Source organism: Podarcis raffonei, chromosome 3, assembly GCF_027172205.1.
Source record: "Podarcis raffonei isolate rPodRaf1 chromosome 3, rPodRaf1.pri, whole genome shotgun sequence".
In the NCBI taxonomy this organism is placed as follows: Eukaryota; Metazoa; Chordata; class Lepidosauria; order Squamata; family Lacertidae; genus Podarcis; species Podarcis raffonei.
Window position 1 is genome coordinate 3,506,662 of NC_070604.1, and position 21,074 is coordinate 3,527,735.

At 41.2% G+C, this 21,074-nt stretch overlaps 1 protein-coding gene and 1 long non-coding RNA gene across 6 annotated transcripts in view; one reads left to right on the plus strand and one right to left on the minus strand.

Annotated features, from left to right (window-relative positions):
- Positions 1-2,312: 2,312 nt before the first annotated feature.
- Positions 2,313-21,074, minus strand: part of B3GNT2 (UDP-GlcNAc:betaGal beta-1,3-N-acetylglucosaminyltransferase 2) — a 48,090-nt gene continuing 29,328 nt past the window's right edge. For 4 of the 5 annotated variants that reach the window (XM_053380370.1, XM_053380369.1, XM_053380368.1 and 1 more), the window contains one exon: positions 2,313-5,961. In XM_053380370.1, the coding sequence (XP_053236345.1) occupies positions 4,759-5,952 (1,194 nt within the window). In that variant the 5' untranslated portion in view covers positions 5,953-5,961 and the 3' untranslated portion in view covers positions 2,313-4,758. Of the gene's footprint in view, positions 5,962-9,441; positions 9,773-13,049; positions 13,220-21,074 lie in introns of those variants that run through there. The other variant, XM_053380373.1, reaches the window with a different exon arrangement.
- Positions 13,293-18,053, plus strand: LOC128409875 (uncharacterized). The gene is made up of 3 exons (XR_008329329.1): positions 13,293-13,459; positions 17,204-17,278; positions 17,525-18,053. It is a non-coding gene; the product is annotated as an uncharacterized LOC128409875 (long non-coding RNA).

A 21,074-nucleotide genomic window follows, 5' to 3' on the forward strand; every position in this document is an offset into this window, starting at 1 on the left:
TTTTCGTAAGAGAAGGAACTACTTTAAAATATGGATTTGTTTATCATTTATGTACGTACCTAAGTAGTGCTTTGCTAGCTATTACCATTGTCTAATTGATCCCTGTGGAACCTTTTCAGACAAGAAGCATGTTTTTGAATATTGTCCAAGCAACCCAGGCAGGCCTTGCTCAAAACAAGACGAAAGAAGAAAGAAGCGTTTTATCCAGTCCTGCTGTGCCAGGTCAAGTTGAAGGCACTCAAATCTGAAAAGCTCACACCCTGTCTCCCACTCTCCACTCCAGTATTTATTTACACTGCCTCATCTAACATTATCTCCATATTAAACTGCTGTTCTAAAGTGGAGAATGCTTAACATATTCTGCTCATGAAACATGTTGGAGAAAAAAGACTACAGTGAAAGATTAACTTATTTTAGAAACCTAATCACAGATATTAACAACAAACAGAACTGAAGTCATAACTATTGTTGTCAGAGAATTACAATGCTATTTGATCGCGTTATAGCACTATCATACAATTATATATAAAGATACAGCTGCCGAAGATGCTGTGGTTTGTTAATCCATGGCTTTCCATGATGTCCAAACCAAGTATTGCTTACAAACCAGGATTGGGTTTAACAAACCACAGTACAGCAGTTATCAAAAGAAAATTCTCTGGGCCATACTTTCAGAATAATCTTGCACCACACCCAGTTTTTTATTGGTAAGGAATACACTGAAAAACAAAAAAGAAACAACTCCTAGCTGTGCTTGATTCATAATACAGAACACAATTACTTTATAATAGGATCATGGAATATCCAGAAAGTATAAAATAATGCAACTACATAAGAACATGAATCATTCCCAAAATATAATTATAAACAAGCCTCTTATATTTGAACCTTAATATGTGTACAAACTCATTGAGAGGTGTGAACTTGCTTTTGCTGGATAATCTCATTTATATTAGGTCTAATTTGAGACAAAGAAATCATCTCCTAATCAACAAAAAGAAACCTTTCTCTTTTCTGAGCTATCATATTCATCAGTTGAAAATCCGTGTTCAGAACAATATGTCCTAAATATCACTTGGTGCTCTTGTTCTCATTTTGAAAAGATATCTATCCATATTCTGCATATATATATATATATAATATTATCTGAAACGTTTAAATGTTTCTTTGATTGTCCTTGAATCTTGCCAGATCTTGCTAGTGTGGCACATCAGTCACACCCTTTGAGAACCAGTCCCATAGTATCTTCTCAAAGCCAAGAAAGGGGATAAATGAGTGCCCAAGGCTCAGTCTACTCAATAAACTATTTTGATTCATGGTTTATGGAGGTTTCATATGTCTTTATTAAGACTACTGTTATTTGATCCATATATTATAGGATTTATATTTTTATTATCTTAACAGCAAAGGCTTACTCTCAATGGTGCAACTGTTTCTTTTAAAATTATTGAAGGATATTAACAAAGTGTAAAAAGGTAAAGGTATCCCTAACCATTAGGTCCAGTTGTGACCGACTCCGGGGTTGCAGTGCTCATCTCGCTTTACTGGTTGAGGGATCCGGTGTAAAGCTTCCGGGTCATGTGGCCAGCATGACTGAGCCGCTTCTGGCGAACCAACGCAGTGCATGGAAACGCCGTTTACCTTCCCGCCAGAGCGGTAATTATTTATCTACTTGCACTTTGACATGCTTTCGAACTGCTAGGTTGGCAGCAGAAGGGACAGAGCAACGGGAGCTCACCCCGTCATTGCGGGGATTTGAACTGCTGACCTTCTGATCGGCAAGCCCTAGGCTCTGTGGTTTAACCCAGAGCTCCACCCATGTCCCTTATTAACAAGGTGTATACTCAGTCAAAACAAATTAAGCACCTGTTCCCTATTAGGAGTTACTGCCTTAGGCAACAGTCTAAATTGTCTGAATTTCCTTACACTCATTAAGTTATTGGCAACTTACTGTTGTGTTAAGGACTTTACCATTTATTTATTTATTTATTTTATTATCACATTTATATTGTATTTTTCCTCTCTAAGAAGCTCAGAGCAGCATACATGGAATTTACTCAATGGCCAGGTGTTGTTTTCAGTTTTATTTTTGGATAGTGTCTAGTGATTTCAGCACTGAAATCAATGAGACTGAAGTCAAAAGTAACTTGACTCACCTATTTCAGTGGAGCCAAAGTGCTGCTACCAACATAAAGTGGAATATGTTCCTGCTTTTGCATACACAGAACGTACCAGATAGAACCAATCTGCTGTAAAGTCAAAGTATTAAATTACCGCAAACAAGTTTCTAATCAAATCTTACAGCAACACACTTTTCAAATTCAAAGACATTTTATTTACAAAAATAGAATTAAAAAAACTCATTTTTATCTCTTGATAAAACATAGAGATTGCAGACAATATGAACTTGGTGGTGCAGTAAGCGTGGAGTAAAGCAACAAAACGGAATACAGAAAAATGGGGACAAACTAGGTGAGCGGCAAGGACTAAGATGAACAAGCTTACTGTGTGTTTTCTCAGAAGTGTGTTGCAATGTATTCTTTGGGGCTTATCCATAGGCAAGTGTTCACAGGATACGGGCCTTAAAGTCCAGTCCTCTACATGTCTACTCAGGAATAAGCCCCTTTTGAGTTCAATGGTGCTTGTTCCATGTAAGGGGGAACAGAACAGTGGCCTTAGAGTAGGGGAATATACTAATGAGTGCTGCTACTGCAATGGGGCTTCCCCCTTCCTCTCCTCCACCCCCACCCCAAATTGGCTGTGGGGTATAAGAACAACCTCCAGAAATGCATGCGGGGGAAGGTTTCCGCTTGCAAGCTGAAAAGCTTGTGCTAATGACTGCCATGATGAATTCCTCCCTCAGCAATTTTCTTTCTTAACGTAAGCATACAACTATATCAGGATAGAATATTTTTAAGAATGAACAGATTTCCCTTCAAATCTAAACATCAAAAAGATAGAAACCCCTCTAAGGAGACTGGAGCCTATCTCAAAACAATGTGGAAGAATGCCACTGCTCTAAGTTTTGGATTATCATCAAGACGAGCATTATATATGCCCCTGTAAGCCCCTTTACTACCAAGGCTGCTGCCTGAAGATCTCTTTCTCAGTCTCTCTGCCACTGAAATGTTACCTCATAATACCACTAAGCCTCCCCTACACCATGGAAATGGAAATGGAAATGAACTTGGACAACTTTGCTGCACCCACAGAAACAGAGGGGCTTTTCCAGTGCAAAATGTCACTCCTTGTTGACTGGTTATAATTTGCTCCTAGCAAGCAGTGCAATGGTAGAAATTGCACCAGTGTGATGGACAAGAACATGGCCCCATCTTATGGGGCAACAAACCACAGACCCAGGCCATAAGAGCTCTCAAGTAAATTAAAGTTGACATACTGATGGTGATCATTATAGTGTGAATTATTTAGACTTGTCTATACAAATTGGGATGTACACACATATACTTTTTGAAATTCAAAAACAATTAACTTTATTTAACTTTTTATATTTCAACACATTTAAAATAGTTTACTCTATTTAAATATGACTGACAACACTATACAAATATTTCTTAAATATATTTAAGAAAATGTTTTGGTCTTCCATCTGAACAATAAATACAGGCACTTCTACGTATATAAAGAAAGCAGTCATTGTTTTGAATAATTGTCTGATATAACACAGATGAAGATATGGCAGATAGAGTGTTTTAGGACCTGTGCCTTTGAGATACCCTTAATAATTATAGGGGTCATTTGAGTGATTTGGAATCTCAGAAATTGCACATTTTCATAAGGTTCTAACCCTAGACCATAAGGAAGGCCCAGTTTTTGTAAGCCAATTAACAATTCACATATCAGTTAATTTTATCAGTGAAGTTGCCTGATTTTTTTAAACAACATAAAAGACAACAGAGCAAATGTTAAGCCTACTGTGGAAATAAAGAGACTGTGTAGGTCTGGTACCAGTTTAAGAAAAAGTGTAAAACGCTTGACCATTAGCTAAGTCTGATGCAAAGCAACACTTAACCTCCCAAAATACACTTTAAACTATACAGCTTCTCAGCCATAGATATGTATCATCTGATATTTTAAACACAGTTACATACAGATTACACAGATCTCCATCACATTTAACTGAATACTGTTCAGTGGGAGGATATAACGAGACAGTGGAAAAGGAAAGCCATAAAAACCAACTGTTTGGTGACATGAGTTGCATTTTACTCAGGAGTAGGTCCATTTAAATCCATAAACTTAAATTACTTGTAACTTAATTCCAATAGGAGTACTCAGAGTATGAGAGCTGAATACTCCACCCAAGTTTATTTATTTTGAAGTTACTTTCTGAGTTCCAAAACAGTCTCCGAGATATCTTATCTCAGGAAAACAAATCAGTGTATAGCTTCTATCACCACAATTAAATAATTATTATAATTAGAAAACAGGAAAGGTCTTCTAATATTTGAGCTAAATGGTCATTAAATTAATAGTTTAATCACAACTTCTGAAGGGTATGCTTTTTCAGGTTTTTATTCGGTGAAAGTATTGAACACATGACAGTGGAAAGATAAAGGATTGCATCTACATGCCATATCCTCATGATGTGCATTGTTACTGATGTAATTGTTCTTTTAGACGTTCTGGACAAACCATTTATAGCGAGTTTTGCTTTGCAAAACAAACCATTCAAAGTACTAACCATTTAGCCAAGAAATTAAACCCAAATTTGGAGAGAACTTTTGAACATATATGTACTCAACAGCTTAAATCTGGATCTTGCAAGTTCGTCCAAATCTTAATAATTTCTTGGGGTTGCCTGCTGTGGACCAACATTAGATTTGTGTAGGAACAAATATTATCCCTGTGTTTCTCTTCAATGCCAAAAGTCTTGAAGCCTTTATGTTTTTCGGGAGCAAGCCCAAGTTTCTGAAGGCACATTCCAGTATAGACATCATCAATGGGATAGAGTAGGACTTGGTCAGATGCATTGGCTAATCTTAATGCAAGATCACCAGAATAGAGAAACCCACCACCTCCTGCATATGGAGGGTAAGAGCCTTCATAAATACTTTCTGGGATATAGTACTTCAGTGTCTTGTCACGATGAGGTCCAGCATCTTTGATCACATCACCTATGAACAAGTCTTTGGCTTTATCCTTGGTTAAACTCTTCAAGTAATCCAGGATCTGATGCGTGTTCACAAAAACATCATCATCTCCCTTAAAAATAAACTGGGCACCTGGGCAGGTATTGCTCACCCATTTCAGAAACAGTACCTCTTTCAGGGTCAAATTGAAGAAAGTATCTTTGTAGTCCCATAAAAGAATATCTTGGTGGGTTTCACTCTCAAATTTCAACATATCTGAGAGATCAGGAAAGTTATCCTCCGGAGAGTTCTGGCCTAACAGGAAGACCCTCACAACAGTTGCATCTCCCGATTTAATTTCTTTCCCCCAAGACTGTCGGATTGCTTGTCTTCTGTCAAAATGGGGAATAAGTGATTTGACAGCCAGAAGCAGAAAAGGTTTATGTTTGCACTTGTGTGGTTGGTCCACTAATAATGAATAGTTTCTACATCTCAAGTAATGCAAGAAGTCTTTAAATCTATCTGGCAAGTCTTTAAAGCCATTAATTTGTAGAGCTACAAATGGGTCAGGATCACACGCATTTGAAAAGCTGCCATTAGAAGATAAGCTTTCTTCCACTGTCATATTTGTAAGCAATGCAAAAATCGGATTGGATAAGCGTTCCAGCTTCTGCTGCTGTTTATTCCAATATGCCTTGTGAGGAACAAATTTTCTCCAGAATTTGGCCTGTGGTATTATAACGTGCCTTTTTGAATTCTTTGCTTGGCCGCTGCTCTTTGACACCTCCACAATCACATATATAAAGAAGTTGACCATCATTAGAATTCCCAGCAACTTTAATCTTCTGCGTCCAACACTCATGTCTCATATCTAGAAAAAAGAAAGAGCCATTAACATCTGAAAAACATGTAATGGTATATATAGCAAGATATTGTTCCAGATGAATGCAATTATTGTGTGACTAGGTATTTGGAAGAATGCGAAGCTCAGTAAATCAAAATCTCATCCTGAACTGGGAATACAGTAATGCACAAGCTGCTTACAGCAACCAGTATGAATGAAAGGTATAAAACTGAACAAACAACAAGATTTTATTTCATAGAACTATAGAGTTGGAAGGGACCCAAGGGTCATCTAGTCCAACCCCTTGCAGTTTATTGAAATAGTTAAAAACCACATTTTCATATAAAATATCACAGGGCAATATACAGACTAAAAACACAGTATTAAAATAAAAATGTGAAGCGTATCACTGAGAATTGATTGGCAAAGAATCTCAGATCTGAAAGGCCTGTCTGAATAAAAGTTTTTAGAAGGTGTCTAAAAATGTGCAAGCAATGCTCCTGCCAAACCACTATAATAAAATAAATGCTGGGTAGGAATTGTTTTTGTTTGCCATTATGTTATAGTATGTTTGTGTTTTTCTATTGTAAACTGCCCTGTGATTCACAGATGTATGGTGGTATAGAAATTTAATAAATAGATAATAAAATATAAGCTAGGAGTTCCACAGGGCAGGGGGGCACACACACTAAAGGTTTGGCCCTGATAAAGGCAGCCAAACTTCAAGGGTACCTCCATCTCTCGGACACATGCTCTTATATCCCACTAGGAGAACAAGCTACCTAACAAAATAGTTCTTAATGTACTGGATTAGTCAGTTGTATTACTGATAAGGCATACCATATTATCCACCAAAGTGGAACTGAATATGGAGTATAAAATAAACTTAGAGAAAGTTATTTTCATAGTACTACTTGTAGTTTTCATTATAAGTTTTGACTTGCAAAGCACTGCCCATATGCTGCATTGCAGTGTGTGGAATAAATATATTATTACAAGTACAGTATTATGTATGCCTCTAGGCAATGTACAGTTTAAAACAGATTAACGGTATAGAACATCATGATCAAATTACAGCTAGCAACACAATCCCACCACAAGCGCTCTCTCTCTCTCTCTCTCTCTCTCTCTCTCTCTCTCTCTCATACACACACACACACACACACACACACACACACACACACACACAAATCGCTCTTAGGTTATATAATTCCAATAAGCAATATTAAAACACTGGCTGAAAAAGATGCTAAGATTTTTTTAATGTTGAAAACAATTAAAAGACTTCTGAGAAAAGAAAGGTTTCTCTCTGGCACCAGGGAGACTTCAAGGGGTGGGGCAGGAGAAGAAGCTCCCTTGGGGAGAATGATCCACAGGCAGTGAATGGGCATGGCCGAAAAGGCCGTCATTCATTGACACTGTCCAAATCTCAACAGAAGAGCACTCAGCAGATCTCTGAGGATGATACAGATGATACAAGCCTTCTTTTGACGTTCTTCAATATGATCAGATAAAGGATCTTGCTATGACCATTCTAATTCTAAGTCACTGTTGCAACATGAACATGTAATTTCAGAACAAATTAAGTAAAATGTTGCTTAATAACTAGGATGTTAATGAAGGTCCCCTGAACCCCATCTTACCAATGTTTGATCTTACTCTAAAGGAGGCAATTGTGAAAACAGCTCACAACAAGTGTGTAAGTGGTTAGAAAACTAGCCTGAGTTTACCTTCATATAGCTCTAGCTCATTGGTTGTTTTTTCCTCCCATTTCCAAAGGGAGTGTTTGAACAAGGAGAGGCTTTTGTCAACTCTCATTTTCATTTTTGGAGGATCCAAAAATATTGCTTTTGATCATCCTAGGGGAAAAAGTAGCACAATTTCCCCAACCTATAGCCCCCTCAGATGTTTTGAGCTACAACGCCCATCAGCACCAACAAACATATTGCACTAACTGGAAGTTATGGGTCAGGAAAGGCTGAAGGAGTCTGTAAAGTAAAACTTGATGTATACAGTTGATTTAAGCATGCGAATTATGTAACAGAGACCTTTCATATATTGGCACCTTAAAATTTATATGAAGGATTGTGTGTTTAACATTCCCCTCCCCCTCCCAGCCCTGAAAAATATTTCAAAATTCCCTTTCATATAAAAGCTTGCATTAAATTCTAATGCAACAGACTGGGAATTAATGCTTTTCAATTTGCTCCTAAATTTTATCATTCAACCGCAGAGACCCAAGGGTTGGTCGTCTTCTGTAGCTGCAGCAGTGCCCTTGTAAGATTCTAGAACTAGAGCCAGTGTGGCATTATGGGCAGTGCCAGGCTTGAACCAGAAAGACTCGGGTTCAGATCCCCCCTCAGTCATGAAGCTCACCTTGGCCTGCCACTCATTCTCAGCATAACCAACTATCAAGGCTGGTGCAAGGATAAAAATGAGTGCTGGGGGTGGGGGAGACAGGACGGGACACATCCATCTGTACCAGACTATCTCGGCGGAGGAAGGTTTGCTGTTTGCTAAATAATACCCAAACCCTTCCCACATGTGTGTAGCAGGTCAGACTGAAAACAAGGGGTGCCTTTAGACATCTGTGGCACTTTACAGCGTAGAACACATAAATAACAGCAGCAAAGTTACTTGTTTGGAAGTTGTAATACCAGTTCCACCGTACAGTACTGGTTAAGCAGCAATCTTTACCCTACAGGCCTAAGGGAATGTGCAAGAGTAGCAATTAGAATTTCTTTTTTAAAAATACTCAATGGCAGTCAGGGCATTACTCAGTTGGATATCACACAAATAATTCCTGAATGCCCCTTGGAATTATGCCACTTGCATTACTTTCATTTAAAAATATTTACAACATGCTTTTCTGCTAAACAGAACATTTAAAGAAGTGGCCACAATCTCAATGATATATGTATAAAAAGTTCATGTAGGTAGGATAGATAAACCCAAATAGCTGAGAGCAAAACAAGCACAGAAACAAATGCAGCAAACAGAAAGTAAACTATTCCCAAAGCCCTCAAAACAGTCTTTGGCTGCAATATTATACTCACTTATCTGGGACTAAGTTCCATCGAACTCAGTGGAGCTTACTTCTGAGTAGAAATGTATAGGATTGCGCTATTAGTGTGGAGACAGAAGCCAGGAGTGAAGAGGCCAGATTTCACTGAGGTGAGGGAGATCCAGAGCCTGTGTGCAATGGCTGATAAGGCCCTGCCCTAGTAAAACACCCACACACACACCAAAATGCAGGAGAACACAGCCTTTCCTCATAATTAAAGAGTCAAAACAGTCTGTGGAATTAACTACCAACTAATTATTTTATGCCTGATTTTTAATTAAAGCATTCCGAAGATAAAGGCAAGCTCCTTAGTTATTTAAAAGAGAGCAAAATTATTTATAGGGTGATAAAAAGCAACTACGCTTTTATCTTGGGGCAATAACTTTGCCCAGTATTTAATACTAAACTGGGAATGAGGAACAGTAGCAGGAATGTAAGCTTACCTTAAACGTAGCTTGAAATCAAGATGGATCCTAAGAAACTAGAGGCTTTCCCACCTCCTCCTTTCCACTGAAGTTCCCTGTTCCCCCTTGAAAAGCCAATCCAGAGGGCTTGTAAACCCTAAGGAACAGCATGGGGAGCTACTACTGGAAGGAGTTGGCAAAAGCTGAGAAACCCGCCCCCTGCCAGCAGCTGTCTGGATCCAACCTGCACCCTGGTACACAACTGTACTGTGTGTGTTGTTCTGTAGCCACCTTCATCTGGTATGCCTAGAGGTGTCTTGACAGGCAGACGGTGATCTATATTGCTCTCATTCCTTCTCCTGCATGCTTCCTATACACACAAAAAATCAGAGAAGGAGCAGGCAAGTAAAAGAAGTTAGGGTCCCCACCATTTAAGTCCTCACTACTGCTAACCATGGGAGAAATTTAAGAAGCAAGACAAGATCAATCAAGAGCAGTTAGATAGGAAATTATAAATGCTTCTTGTGCAAAATGCCTTCATACCAATTTTTTCCTCCTCCAATTCCAACCATTTTCTGGGGGTTCCTCAACACCTGGGATAAGCTTTGGGGGTTGTATAGGGAGTGGGAAAGTCATGCTGCACTGTAAAAAACCTAAAGTCTTAATATAGCAATTCCGGTGGCAATTCTTATTCACCACAGATTATCAGGCAAGTGGCTGTTTGCAAGTCCAGCGTTAAAATATCCATTTGAATTTTCCCATAAAGGCGTAACCTTAAATTTTCATTTTATGTTCACATTGTATTTTTATATTTTATATTGGGGGGGGGGTACATGGTGTGAAAAAGAGTAATTATTGTTGATAGTATAAAAATGCTGTAATAAATAGTAAAAATAAATAACTGAACTCCAGGACAGAACCACTTCTAAAAACAAAATAATTATGACCAGAGTAATTGCCAGGAATGAGCTATTTAAATGTAAATTAATCCATTTACGTCTAAATAGGAGACAGGTGCAAAAAAAATAAGGTAGGCATCAATCTTATGTCTGATTTTGTTGCACACTAAGGAGAAGGAATCTTGGCTATCTAGAGGAATTTTACTCACTTGTTGAGATAAAGCAGACTGCAGGCTTCAGCTACACTTAAGGGTTGTGTTTGCATGCAAAGTTAAACCATGATTTTAGCCCAATTGTGGTTCTCCTGATCCCCCCAAACCAATTCTGGGGGTGCTGGGGAGGAGAGGAGAAGCCCCGTTGAACAACTGGAAGCCCTTGCACAGGGCTTCCATTGATGGAACTCGTTAGCTGAATCCTGTCCTATGTGACTTAGTTGCATCTGGAGTATTGTGCCCAGTCGGGGGCACCACATTAAAAGAATGACACTTATTAACTACAGTGCTTCCAAAGAAGGAAGATCAGCATGGTGAGAGGTCTGGTAACTAAGTGATATGTGTTATGTACATTTAGTCTCAAGAAGATTAAAGGAGTACATGACTGTGGTCTTCAAATATCTGAAGGGTTCTCATGTATAAGTGTTCCCTGTTGCTCCAGAGGGTGGGATTAGAACAGATGGGTGGAAAATACAGAGAAGCAGATTTCTGTTAACATTAGTAGAAACCAGAGTGGGGGCCAGACATTGCACACCTAAGACTGGGCCCAGCCTCCTAATACTGCTGTGCTGCCTTGCATATTCCTTTCTTTGCTCACCAAACCTGAGAATGCGCCTGGCTTCTCTGGAGAAAGGGAGAGCAAGGCATTGCGGAAGAGTCGTCCAGAGAGTGCCAGTGTGGCCCTCACTTTGCAGCACTTGAATCACAGCTTAAATACACAATTATAAACTTCTTCAAAACACTAAAGTTTTAAGAAAATGTTGACGTGTATTCTGAAGCAAAAACTGTGCAAGCACACTCTGGGTGACTGCTTCCACAAGACCTCACTCTAGAGAACTCTTTGTCAAAGTGAAGCCAGGCCTTCTAGTGCCACTGCAGCTGGTGGGAGCAGGTGAGTGAGTAGGGGAAGTGGCAGCAGTAGATGGGCAGACCAGCCACCATATTTTTCGCTCTATAAGATGCACCCTACCATAAGATGCACCTAGTTTTAGAGGAGGAGAACAAGGGAAAAAAATATTCTCTCCCTCTCTGCTCAGCGCCTCTCCAGCAAAGCGGGAGGAGAAACGGAAGGGGCTCCGTTTCTCCTCCCGCTTCGCTGAAGGGGCCTGAGCACAGCGGGAGCGAAAGCAACACGAAGCCTCCTGAGCACAGCGGGAGGCTCCCGCTGCGCTCAGAAGCAGTGGCGTAGCGTGGGTTGTCAGCACCCGGGGCAAGGCAAGTAATTTGCGCCCCCTAACCCGTGGATTTTAGCACTCGAGTGCGAGCGCCCCCCCAGATGTTGTGGCCGGTGCGGCCGGCCCCCCTGCACCCCCCCACGCTATGCCACTGGGGCTGGGGGCGAGCGAAGGAGCCAAGGACCCCCCCCAAAGGCTCAGCAGGAATTTATTAAATTTATTATTTGCGGAGCCCCCGGGCCGAGGCAGCCGAAGCCCCCTCCCCTCGGGCGCCTCCCCGCCCCCTCCTCTCCTTGGGCTGTAGGTGGAGCCCGCGCTCCGAGGCGCTCCAGATCCGGGCTTGGCGAGCGCCTCTCCTCCTCCCGGCCGGGTCCGGGGGCTTCCAGCCGAGCTCCGTCCTCGCCCCCCCCGCCCCGCGGCTGAGACTTGCGCTGAGAGCCGGAGCCAGCGGCGCCCCCTTCCGCCGGGAGACCCTCGCCCGCCCGCCGGCTTCCTCTCGGAGGGTTTTGGGGAGCGCAGGGCGCGTCGAGGCCCCTCGGAGCTCTCCTCCCTCCCAGTCGGCAGAAGCAGCCGCCACCTGTGGCTGGGCCGAGGGGATGGCGTCGGCATCGGGGTGCGGAGGCTGCCCGCGCCCGGCCAGGCGTCGGCGCTGCTGCAGCGGCTGCTCCTCCTGCGAGCAGTGAGTGGAGCACAGCCGCAGCGGCGGTGGGGGGCGGCGCGCGCGCTAGGGCGCAAGGCTGGCGGTGGCGACGGGGAGCCCGGCGGAGGAAGGAACTTGTCCCTTCCCTCTGGACTCGCGCCCCCCCAGATGTTGCGCCCGGTGCGGCCGGCACCCCTGGCACCCCCCACACTACGCCACTGCTCAGAAGGCTTTGGGCGTCTATCCCTGAAGCCAGGACAGCAAGAAGAACCGATCCCTCTTGCTCTCCTGGCTTCAGCGAAAGCTGCGCAGCCTGCATTCGCTCCATAAGATGCACACACATTTCCCCTTACTTTTTAGGAGGGGAAAAGTGTGTCTTATAGAGCGAAAAATATGGTAATTATGTTAGCGGACAGCCAGCTGGTTTGTTAATAGCAGTGGTGGTGGTTGGCTGGCCCTGTGACTAGAAGATGGTGGGTCATATGATCTCTGAGTCTTCCCCATCCACTTCATTCAGTGTGGGCCTGGAAGAAATTTTCTCACAGCATTATTACTGATTGAATTAGTTTTTTTATGTGCTGCATTTTAATCCATGGCTTAAGTATTACGTGCAAACACAACCTCACTGCTTCAGATGGCACACAGTTGGCCTTTTGACTATGAATCAACAGCCAATCAGATAAGCAGTTAATAATATTGTATATAGCAAAAGGAAACTTACCAAGTACTTCCAGATGGTTGAAGGCAATATGGAAGATACTCAAATTAAGCAAACATAAAACTTCATTCTAGCTCAATGTTTATCAAACTACTATATAAAATACAGACAGGATGGCATTAATGAGCTATGATATCAGGCTAGCAAACCTGAATTTATTACAATTTCAGATTGAAAGGAGAGGTATTGACTCTTCCTAACAGAAAAACTGTAAGGCATACAGGGGAGAAGCTGCTACATAAAACTGCACTGGCACTTTCTCCTGTATGCCATGACATCAGAGTGCATTGTTAGCACATATTAGGAGCTGGATACACTGAAGTGATATTTAAAAGTCCTCTCCAGACTTCAGAAAGAAGGGACACCGTCTGCAACACAGCATGAGTTTCATGTACCAGCACCAACACAATTGGGTAGGAAGTGTAAGATTTTAGATATCCAACACACTCGTGAAAACTGATTTCAAGTAACAGCAAACTATATAGGTAGGCCAATATTATGTATTCAGGTAGGTCAATATTAGTAGCTGCTGCCCATATTTGGAGCTACAGAGATTGTGTAATTCAGAGGCTTTCGCAAATGTCATCTGATAAACTGCCATGAAAAAGAACAACTCTTCTAAACAATTTTACACAATAATTTACATATGTGTAGTTTATTTTGTTTTTTGAGCTAAATTTGTAAATACAAAGTGTGTCATGAAGCCCACAGCATTAAATGGAACTTCTGCATAATGATGTGAGACTGTGCACTTATGTGGAAGCAAGTCAAACTGAACTTTGTGGAGCTTACATCTTGAGTAAACATGCATAGGATCAGGCTGTCCATCTCTAGAAACTAAACAGTACAATCCTAAACATGACTACTAAAAATATATCGTATTGAACTTGATAGGGCAGGTAAATGGGGTTGGGGTTGCAGTCTTTAGTCAATCTACGAAATCGTTTTAAATTACAATGCACAGTGCATTGTTTCTGGGATTCAAGCACAAAAATGTATGTGATTCCTAAGGAGTCACTTGCTTTCAAGGCTTCTAGATATTCACCTTCAGATCCTCAACTTTCAACACAGGGTCTGCTTTCTCCACCTAACTTTCAGCTGCCTCCACTTCCTAAGACAGTCTAGGTGGGAAGGAGAAACTAGATAAGATGATGATGATAATGAATTATTAAATTTCTATACTGCCCTTCATCCAAGCATCACAGACAGGTTTACAATCTAAAAAAGGCAAAAATACATAACATAGCAACAAACAAAAACAATACCCCCTCTAACAGTTTAAAAGACCATAGATTGGCTAATTAGCCAAAGGAAAGAAGAAGATGTATGTTTTTGCCTGGCACCTAAAGATATGTAAAATATGTAAGATAAGGTGCTTGGGGAGAGCATTCCACAAGCAGGGAGCCACCGCAGAAAAGGTGTTCAGTGTGTGGATGCCTTTTGTTGAATATGTACCATTCAGGTTATTATAACTGTACAGGCAGCGACCATTTTGTGAACGTCTGATTGACACACAACCACCAACACTTGGGTCGTTTTAGACCCAGAAGAGGGCAGAACAAGGGATGGAACAGCGCACGCTTATGCATGCTCCACTAATGGGAATGGAATGGAACCCCCGTGCAAAATGGTTGCTACCTATATTATGTGTTTTACTTATTTTAAAATTATAATTGCTTTACTTGTTTTTGTAATTGTATATTGTTGCAACCTGTCCTGGGACTTGATGGCAAAGGGCAAGAATCTCACAAATAAATAAGTAAATACAGCTGCTTTCATATTATTGAAAAAAAGTTTCGCTTCTATTATAAAAGTGGACTTATAGCTAGCCTCTGTTAACCTGGCACTTGAACAGTAAAGTTATCATCAATTTAATTATATGCAAAGTTGTGTATAAGTAAAAGGATTGGGGAGGGGGGGCAACAAGCAAATAAAGATTTGGGGTTGATGTTCGTGAATTTTAAACAATTAGCTTCAAATCATAGATAGCATATCTTAGATTAATGTACACTTTATAAAGTCAAGAGGTTGGCAGCCTTCTTCAGCAACTTCCATAATCTCTGACCATTGGTAATGAGGACCGGGGCTGATGAGAGCTGTGTCTCATTTGAAAGGCCACAAATTGGGGAAGGCCAAATTCAGTATTCTGCAGAGTATTTTCCAAGTGTCAGACAACAATAAATTCAAGTTAGCAGCTCAATCCTGAAACTGCTTCACTTGTTTTATGCAGTTTTAATCCTGGGAAGGATTACGGTGTAAGAAAGAGATACAGTACTTCTAACTTTTCTTCTTTCACTGGCCACTGGATGGATTGGTGGTTTTTTTTAAAAAAAAACTCTTTATGGGTTTTATATAAAGGACCACAATTATAAATAAATAAACCAAATAAATAGACCAAAACCATCTTGTATCATCATTCATGGATAACAAAAATAGCATATCTCAGACATTTGGTTTGTGTGGTTAGTGGCCAATATATAGGTTCCTGGTTTATAAACTAATTTAAACAAGATAAAAGTAACAGTTAACATTCAATATCACATAGCCAACTGTCCAGTCAAATATCATTGTGGTTATGTTAAAACTCAATATGGATAATAATCATTTTCTTTTTAGGTTACAAATAAAGCAAAATTGGGTACTGATATATACAGTAATTGAACATGAGAATGGAAGTGAAAATCTTGTTTAAATAAACCAAATTGAGCCAAAGGGCTGAGGGTGGGGGTGGGATTGTTCATACATACTAGCTGTAATAATAAAATTTCAGGTCTTATATATATGTCCATAAATGTACCAACCAAGCACGTACATAGATCAGCACAGGAAGATCGACCTGAAACCATTTTGACTCCCAAGCTGACCAAATGTTTCTCTCCAAGGAGGAAGGAAGTGAAAAACCTTCCTTGTTACAGGAATTGGGTAATCACCATTTCAAAGGAATGGGCAGGCTACCAGGAAAGGCAATCAGATAAGGCATTATCAGATAACGTGACTGACAGGAAAAGCAACAACATTCAAATTTCTGTTGTAGACCACCTTTTCTGTGATGTAGGTATGATGTTTGTGGGGGGTTGTCTTGGGTTACACCTTCTGTGATGTATGTATGATGTATGGAGGGGTGGTCTTGAGCTCTAGGGCAGGGAATTAAAAATGTCTATTTTCTGTTATTTTCTCCTACCAAGAGGGAACCCACGTAAGGACTCTATATGGGCTCTTGGATACCCCATAAGGGGAAAAGGGCAGATTTTCTTTACAACATAGCATATGTAATAAAATCAAACCCCTGGGGTGAAGCCACCCTTCTTGATCTGTCCACATGTCAACCACAGCATATTTGTTAGTCTCTCAAGAAGCGCTACTTTCTAGACTGTCTTATATTGGTTATCTACTGTTACACCAAAAAGATCTTTCTAGTGTCGACTATGTTACATTGCGCAGACTGCAATAAATGGCTTATTAATTCTTTGTTGTGTAAACTCAGATCATTGCCTTAGCCCCTCCACATGAAAAGAAGAAACATGAAAAGAAACTACACATGAAAAGAAACTACACAAAGTAAATCATGCAAGTATTAATTTTTTCAGCTGGAATCCTTCCCAACCCAGCCACAATGTCTAAGGGATAATATTAAATGCTTGTTCTGTAATGCTGATGAAAAAAGTTGTTGAAGCAATGGTATTTGAATAGCTAGATCAAACTGGTTAGAGCATGGGAATTTCCAGATGCCCAAGTAGGTTAATTTTGTTCCTGTGATATGACTATAGAAACTCTGATTACTTAATCACATTTTCTCCCTTCCATGAACACAGGTTCTGCTCACAAGGCACAAAATTCAGTTTGCACTTACGTACGTTAATGTCTAATTTTCAAGTATCCAATTCTACAAGCCTCTGCATACTTTCTAAGGAGTAAGTCCTATTTACTCAAAAACACTTATTTCTGAGAAAGAATTCTTAGGATTGCTCTGCCTGTCATTCACCTTGATTTTGAACAGGTTTACTTAGAATCTGGATCCCACGAGGTACTTTTTGGTAAGAATATTTAAGATTGCAGTCAGCAAAGGTTGAAATGGTAAAGCATTTCAGCTTCTGGTTAATTTAGTTCTCATAAGCCCATGCCTGTGTCAAGTTCTTAGTCAATTTCTTTTCCAACAGGGATTGCGGTAAACCTGCATTACAGTTCCTTGAAATGGGTTCTATATACTTTGAACTATGAACTCCTGATATGCTGTAAGTAGCACCACAAAATTCATGTAATGGAAATAAAATTGTAATGTAATAAAATTCATGTAATGAAATAAAATTCAGAAATATTGTTTTAAAAGAAATAACAAAGATATGATGACAGAATTTACAACTAGCTTTTGATAGTTGAGATAATGAATTATATGGTAAAAAGAGAACTTTTATTTCAGTAACAACAGTCAAAATTAAAGAGAGCAGAATTTGAATTAATCTCTGACTGCTTTTCAACAGCTTGCAGAGCTCCTAGCAGCTAAACTACTATGAAAAAGAATGATAAAAAGCTGGAGTTCAGCTACTAATTAACAGAAGCTGGAAGAAAAGACAAGAGGGGTTAAATGGATCACTAGTTGCTTGGCTGCCTCTTCTGAAACTTTGGGTTTTTTTCCACCAGCAAAGAACAGACCTTTAACCCAAATATTACTGTTTGCAATGCATCACCATCTAACAAGATAAGCAGTGATGTTGTGAATAGGTAAACACCATGAGCCAGTTACAATTGCTTGGACTATGTTTGTGGAAGAATATCAGCAATTCAATGAGAGGGCAGCTCAGAAGGGCCAACCCTGTGTTGCACTTTGTTATGCATCCATCATGTGTTCAGATTCTTAGTAACATCTGAATAGTCAACGATGTGTCAAAGAGAAAGGATTGAGTAATGAATCATGCAACACTTTCCAAGTGCCATGGTGACTAAGATTACAAGCCTTCCACAGTGAAGAACCCAAACTCTTCAACTATGAAACGAAAAGAAAAAGAAAAAGACTAGCCAGGAGCCCTCTGTTCATATCTCTATACTGGGGGTGTCCAACTTCCAAGAGATTGCGATCTACTCCCACTATAAACAAACTGGCAGTGATCTACCCATTGGATTGACTGGAGTTTTTGAGCTTTTGGGGGGGGAGGATCTGCCAAAGTTGTTGCGTTGGTTTGTCGGGGGGGGGGGCATCAGTGTCCCTCAATTGACCAGGATCGACCAGGTACATCCGTGATCGACAGGTAGATCGTGATCGACCTGTTGGACACCCCTGCTCTATAACATGTACTCTTATGATTTCTGAACTGGGCTACTTGGCTTACGTCCTCCCCTTCCATAGATGGCTAACAAAAAATGGAAAGAAAGAGCAGTTATTGCTCAGCACTCCTGGAATGGGATCATGGACAATGCAAGTGAGCTTAGTCCCAGTTTATCCAACAACTGTTGAAGAGGTGCTGCATTCCGCTAGTGGATCACCCACATTATACTGCAGGGGCCTGAAATGAAGCCTTGATGTTTTCCATGAGTAAGTTTAGACCTCAGAAATATTTAACCATGCCAAGTAACATTCTAAAGGTAAAGGTAAAGGGACCCCTGACCATTAGGTCCAGTTGGGGACGACTCTGGGGCTGCGGTGCTCATTTCGCTTTATTGGCCGAGGGAGCCAGCGTACAGCTTCCAGGTCATGTGGCCAGCATGACTAAGCTGCATGGAAACGCCATTTATCTTCCCGCAGGAGCGGTACCTATTTATCTACTTGCACTTTGATGTGCTTTCAAACTGCTAGGTTGGCAGGAGCAGGGACTGAGCAACGGGAGCTCACCCTGTCGCAGGGATTCGAACCGCCAACCTTCTGATCGGCAAGCCCTAGGCTCTGTGGTTTAACCCACAGGGCCACCTGCATCCCATAACATTCTATTCATTCTACTCATGTCTAATTAGGCTCTATACTAAGCTACTGATGATGAAATTATTTCATCAAGTTTCCCTCTGCTTAAAAAAAAATCCAACCAGCATTAAAACACTGGTTAGGACTTCTATTTGATTAAATACCAATTGCCTCTCAAGGGGTTTCTGCTCTATTTTTTCTTAGCTGAATATACAGTAATGCAACATTTCATTATTCATCTTCTGTGCTGCATCTAAATGTTCTAAAGATGTGTGACTTATCTAGCTGTTGCCACCAATGCTAGCGCTAATTTCCAGAGTGAAAGTTGTTACTCTACAATAGGGGTCAGCAACCTTTTTCAGCTGTGGGCCGGTCCACCGTCCCTCAGACCATGTGGTGGGCCGGACTATATTTTGGGGGAAAAAAGAAGAACAACAAATTCCTATGCCCCACAAATACCCCAGAGATGCATTTTAAATAAAAGGACACATTCTACTCATGTAAAAACACACTGATTCCCAGACCGTCCATGGGCCGGATTGAGAAGGCGATTGGGCCGCATCGCCTACCCCTGCTCTACAAGGTTAGCATTTGTTTAGTATCCATGTTGTTCTGTCCACTGTGCACAATGGCCAGATTCAATGGCCTTCAGGTGACCAAAGGAACTACGGCTTATTTTAACACACTTTGTCCTCCTTCTGTCCTCTTATTCCCACTCTCAGCTGTCTCTCCACTTGACATCCAAAAAGGAAACACCAGGGAAAGTGGGGAAAGCCTCTGTTAGCACATGTTTGCCACACTAGCAACCCTTGGCTTACTGTGAGGTGTCAGATGAGTCACTGGTTAAAGATGCACATGAAAAAACTCTTGAGGATAATTTAGTAGCTATGATTCTAGAAATGTGTAAAGAGCCAGTATGTTAAGTTTTTCTTATCTGAAAGGGAAACCAAGTAACCACATTTCAGAGCTAAGATGAAACTATTAGGACTGCAATCATTACACACTTGCTACATGGGAGCTAGCCCTTCTTCTATAACAGCAGACATCATGGATGCATACAGGGAAGGTGGGGAGAAAGCATGGAAAATTGCTTGTGGGCACATGTATAATTTGAAATGGTAAAGGGACCCCTGACCATTAAGTCCAGTCGCGGACGACTCTGGGGTTGCAGCGCTCATCTCGCTTTACTGGCCGAGGGAGCCAGTGTTTGGAGGGTGATTCAGTCAGCTGCTTCACTCCTTTTCTGGTCAAGTGGTAGAAGAATGCAGAGTAGTCTGCATTCCTGAAAGACACTCCAGTAGTAGTGCTTGGAACAGTAGGGCTGCTTTGCCAGCAGCCTTGGACCAGCAGCTATAGTGTCATAAGTGTGATAATGGCTGGTTGAGCAATGGCTAAGAACAAGTAGCATGTATCAGTCTCAGTCACCAGCTGAAGTGCCTTCAAGTTTTTGCTCAGGGCACATTCATCAAGGCAGGCATGCTGCTACTGTCTAGTATGACAAATTGCCAGCTATCCTCCAAGCTCTGAAGGTGCTGAGGTACATGGGAAATCTCCAAGCAACTGTGTGGTGACCCCGCCCCCGCTCCCTCTCCAGTTCCAAGGTTTGGAGAAAGGCTACATATTGTGGATGGGAGAACCAAAGGCCTGAGGGTCAAATGTGACCCTCAAGATCTCTGACTAGCTCTTGGAACTCTCCCCAGGCCACATCCCTCAATGACCTTGTGTCCTTCAACTCTAACAATGACTCTTGCTTACCTTAGGGTTGCCATACACCCAGAATTTCCTGGACATAGCCAGGATTCAGCAGTCTGGGCAGAAATCGCTGAAATGTCCAGGAAAATCTGGATGTATGGCAATCCATGTCAGCAGTGTTGTTTTTGCCGATTTCCCTTAAAAATAGCTCAACAACTTCCGGGGGGGGGGGCGGATTTTGTCCGGATTTTCACCTTTTGAAATATGGCAGCCCTAGCCTGCCTGGATGGAAGAGGGAATGGTGTGGATGGGTGGGTAGAAGGTAGCCTACTGTATAAACTCACAAGATTACATTTATTACGTTTCCCACCCTGGCCTCTAGCCCTGGCCACAATTTACATGAGGTCCCTGGAAAGTTGCCCAGAAGACAATGTGGTCCTCAGGCG